At 37.5% G+C, this 4,500-nt stretch overlaps 1 protein-coding gene across 3 annotated transcripts; it reads left to right on the top strand.

The window, feature by feature from the left end:
* The first annotated feature begins 334 nt into the window (after window positions 1-334).
* On the top strand, window positions 335-4,007 carry LOC112711349 (uncharacterized). Of its 3 annotated transcripts, XM_072203319.1 has the most exons (6): window positions 395-1,220; window positions 1,293-1,395; window positions 1,476-1,542; window positions 1,652-1,767; window positions 3,312-3,507; window positions 3,771-4,007. In XM_072203319.1, exons 1-2 carry the CDS (start codon window positions 765-767, stop codon window positions 1,380-1,382), a joined length of 546 nt encoding a protein of 181 aa, XP_072059420.1. In that variant the 5' UTR covers window positions 395-764; the 3' UTR covers window positions 1,383-1,395; window positions 1,476-1,542; window positions 1,652-1,767; window positions 3,312-3,507; window positions 3,771-4,007. The 3 variants fall into 3 exon arrangements, with proteins under 3 accessions (XP_072059419.1, XP_072059420.1, XP_025619762.1); XM_072203318.1 differs by having other exon boundaries at window positions 335-1,220; window positions 3,312-4,007; XM_025763977.3 differs by lacking the exon at window positions 3,312-3,507 and having other exon boundaries at window positions 437-1,220.
* Window positions 4,008-4,500: the final 493 nt, after the last annotated feature.

Here is a 4,500-nt window from a genome sequence, read left to right as displayed (position 1 = left end):
ACCCTTTGGCGGACTGCCTCGCTTCGCCCCACCTAATGAGGCTGTAAGACCGAGAACTTTAGAAGAATCTTATTATGAGCTGATTTCAAATTTATTTATTATTATAGATTTTACTTTCAGAAATGATTTCATTGAGAGTAATTAAATCAAGTTTTGATAATTAAAATGAAGATTTTACTTAATTTCATAATTATTGAGTTATTTTCTATATTTAAATTATATCGTTAGTAGCTATGAAATAATAAGAATTTTATATGATTTGGATTTGAAAATTTATTGAAAATAATTTGTAAAATTGATGAACAAATAGTATTTTTTATACATTATTATTGTTGGATTAAAATTTATTTCTAATTACTATATTATCTCTATTTCTATTTAAAATTACAAAACTACCCTTAAACCTAATTTTACCTAAACCCTAATTCCCAAATTGGGAAAACCCTTACCCGGTTACCCTTTCCCCAACCCAGCAGCAACACACACACACAAACACAACAAGCACACACAACAAAACACACGCACCCACTCACTGCAACAGAGAAGAAATGTGAGGCGGAAGTAGGGGAAGAAGAGAAAAGGAGGGGCAAGACCGCGCTGGCGTGCTGGGCCTCACCTTCACCGTCGCACCATCGTCGGACCATGGAGGGAAAGAGAGGGAGTGCTTGCGGAGGAAGCCAGGGGAAAGGGAGATCCGAGCACGAGCCAGGGCGCGCGAGAGGGAGCCGCCGCTGTTGGGTTGCAGTTCTGCCTCGCCGTCATCCATGGAGCCACGAGCCATCCCTAGTCGCCATCGCATCAAACGCAGGAGTGGCCACTATCGTTGCAGAGAAGTCGCACTGCCACCGTCGCATCCTCGCTGCCAGCTTCGTCGGATCTTGCCGTTGAACCCGTCCTTGCCGCCTCCATTAGAGCCGCGAACAGGGGAGGGAGAAGAAGATGCGAGCCATGGCCGAGGGGGAGGAGGCACCGTGTGTGGTGGCTGCCGTCCTGTCACCACCGTCTACCTCTGTCACTGCCAAACTGCTGCTCTACGGTGCTTAGCTGGAGCTTTTGTTACTATTGCCGGAGATCTGTGGTTGCCAGAAAATACCGCTGTTGTTGCTGCCGAAGGAGGAGGAAGCCTTGCCACTGTTCGGGCCGCCAGGAGCAGTCCTATGGCCACCGAAACCATTACCGAGGATGCCACTACTTGGCTCAGCCACTTTTTCTTAGTTGCGGTAAGGGTCTTGTTATTAGCTTTGGTCCTTTTTGAATTCTGAAAATACTGTAGTCACTGAATGTTGCTGCAGCCGCCGTCTGGGTCACGTGGAGGGAAGAAGAGCCGCTGGGTGTCACCGTACCTTGCGTCCACCACCTCTATCACCGAAAACAGCCGCTGAGTCCTCTGTATTGGTAAGCATTTCTAATTCGAAAGGCCTTTTGTCGCTGCCCTGTAAACTTATGTTGAGGCATTGCGGTGTTGTCCGTCATAGGGTTGTGTATTTGTGCTTGCCTTCCGTACTCGGAGTTTGCAGCTGCCTCGTTTTGTCATTTCAGTAGGTAATTATGTTTCAGAAATTTCCGTGTTAGTGTTCTGTACCTGTATTAAATCCTTTACGAAATTAATGTTCTTGGGATTTAGTAACCGAGGTTTCTTGTTGTGATTTAGACCTGTTTATACTGCTGCGAAAGTGTGTGTTGCTATGCTTTGAAGCTGCCATTGATTTTGGGTCGAGACGAAAGGATTTCTGAGAGGCATTTGGGTTATGGTTTCAATTTGTCGAGGTAGGTGCCTTTTCAAAAAAACATATTTTATAAATTGGAATTATTATATACAGATATTATGTGGTAAAAATGTATACTTGAGTAATTGTATAAGTCTTATGTGACGTTGGTTGTTTTGGACAAACATGAATGCTTGGTTGATTTGATTATTATTTAGTTTTGTGAAATGAACGGTTTTGAAGTGTTTCTTTAAAGTCACTTCTTTAAAGCTTTGAAATCAAGTTTACTTCGTTGGAAATTGACTTGAGTTTGATTTGGTTTTATTGAAATATGAAAATGGAATGTATCTTTGGATTCAATTGGCTTTTGAGCTGATTTGATTTTGGACCCTTTAAAGAGGGTTGTGGAAGGGTTTGAATGGGACCTAGAAAGGGTGGTAGAGTCCATGTTATAGGGGAGGTGCTGCTGAAATTCCGATAGAATCCGAGACCTTATTGAAATGTTATTTGGAAAATTATGAGTTAAAGACTTCCACTATTTTATTTAGATTATTTAAGAAAGGGATGACTTATGCTTTTGAAATGAATTAAAAAAAAGAAATTATGATTTAGTCTTGTTTCTTAAGAAAAGTATTGTATCTCTTTTGGGAGCAAGTTATTAAGATGAAACTTATGTTTCAAGGCTGTTTTAAATGTGAAAAGGGTTTATGTCTTTGAATTTGACTTGAGGGTTTCAATTGGAGGAGTTTCAGTGACTTTGAAAGAACCTGAATGTCTATTGACAAGTCTCATTTTACAATGTTTTGGGAAAAAGTTTTAAGTACTCTTTGAATTCTGAATTTTTGCAAGACAAACAATTTTCGGGCAGTTTGAAACGCTTTAGATTTAGTCATGGAATTGAAGCTAGTTTTGTTTAAGTAAAGGAAATGGTTTTGAAAGGAGTAATTGATTGCATGACTCGATTTGGTTTAGATTCTATTTTTATTACTCAAATCAGGAAGCCAAGGTTTTAAAGATTTTAAGCAAACTTGAAGAAATGAGTTATGTTATTTTCTCCTAAAGACTTGAGACTCCGTCGAGAAACTTTTGTTACAAAATCCTGTTTTTGGATGTTTGATTTTGAATATTTCAGATGAGATCTTTAAATTGCCATGGCTTTGAAAGTTTTCGAAAGAGGATGCCGAGAGTGGCTTTGTTTTGAAAAGGGAACTACTTTGAGTAAAAGTGGCTTATGAGCCTAAAATGATTTGAGGAATGGAAATTTTAAAGCAAAGGATGAAAGGAATTGATTTTTGGATTTCAAAGTGAAGTGAATTGAGAAAAAGTGATTTATGGCTTGAATGATGATTTTATGAATTTGATGATGTTGGATGGTGGAAGTGCTATTATGTTATGAGCCGGAATGGCTGTGTATGACAATGAATTATGGCTGATTGCGGAATATGTTATGAGCCGGATGGCTGACTATGAATCATGAATTTAAGCTGAATGGCTGAGATGAATGTTGATTTATGGCTGAGAATAAATGCATATATGCTGAGTTATTAATATTGTGATTATTGCACTTCACCTATCTGAGATACAAGTTTTCTTGGGTGAAAGCAGTGGCTAGCCACCACGTGCTCCAGGTGGAAACTCGATACTCTGCTGACCCTATGTCGTAAGTGAGGCCAGACACTGTGAAAGTTTTGGATGAGCTCGTCCCCTTGAATATACACCAGTGAGGGTGTTGGATGTGAATTATAATTATGATTGTGAATAACTCGAGTTGGGGATGCACGACAGAGAGACAGTATGAAAAGTATGAAAAGCTAATTTGGTTCAGCATAGATAAACCTTTTGAAAGGCTTTTAAATTTTTAAGAAATGAACAGTTTCTCTTTCAGAAAAGATTTTAGATTTATTCTTTTATAGTAAACCTTTGCTTTTGAAAAGATGCATAAGGCAGTTATTAACACTGTAACGATCTTATCTCTCGTATCTATTATAGTAATTCTGCAACCCTATAATGAGAACCCTTTCGAGGATAATGTTTTCATTCCCCTACAAGTCTTTTCTTTTTCAGGTTACGGACGACGAAGTTCGGAAGAGCTTATTTCTTCTCTATTAGACAATATTTTTGTTTTGTTTTAGTATTTTTGTTCCCTCGCCTCTATCTTTATACATTCTATAAGAGGGATAGGAATTGTATTAGCTAATACTTGTAAAACTATATATATGTATTCTTTGTGAGTTTTGTAAGTGGTATTATATGTATGGATGTATATTACTCATCGAAAAGTATTTTTGGAGCGGTTATACAGTTTAAAGTTTTAAACAGGCATATATTTTAGAACTAAATATTTTAAGCGTCATCGTAATACCTGAGCTATCAGAGTGACGCAGCCAGAAGCGTGACATTATGATAGTTAGGTGTTACAGAGGAGGTTTTGAAACCTCACCCCGCCCCGCCTAACGGCGGGCTGGCGGGAGAAGTCTGCCAAATCTCCTCTTTTTTTTCTATTAAGTATTAAATAATATATATAATTTCACAATTATTTTAGTAAATTTATAATTTATAAAGACATAAAAATTATATTTTTTAAATTCACAAAATTAAAGTATTTATAATTATAAATATGTAATAAACATAATTATAAACCAAGTTTTTTGAAACAAAATAATAGAAATAACATTGTCCAAAGGAAAATAAATATTGTCTTCAAAGCAAGATAAACATAATCCAAAAAACTAGATTAGAACTAATGTTGGGAGAAGTTGGGTTTTGGAAAAAAGGAAATTGCAAAAAATAACCC

This window comes from Arachis hypogaea, chromosome 9, assembly GCF_003086295.3.
Source record: "Arachis hypogaea cultivar Tifrunner chromosome 9, arahy.Tifrunner.gnm2.J5K5, whole genome shotgun sequence".
NCBI classification, from domain to species: Eukaryota; Viridiplantae; Streptophyta; class Magnoliopsida; order Fabales; family Fabaceae; genus Arachis; species Arachis hypogaea.
This window is presented reverse-complemented; position numbering and strand designations above follow the sequence as displayed.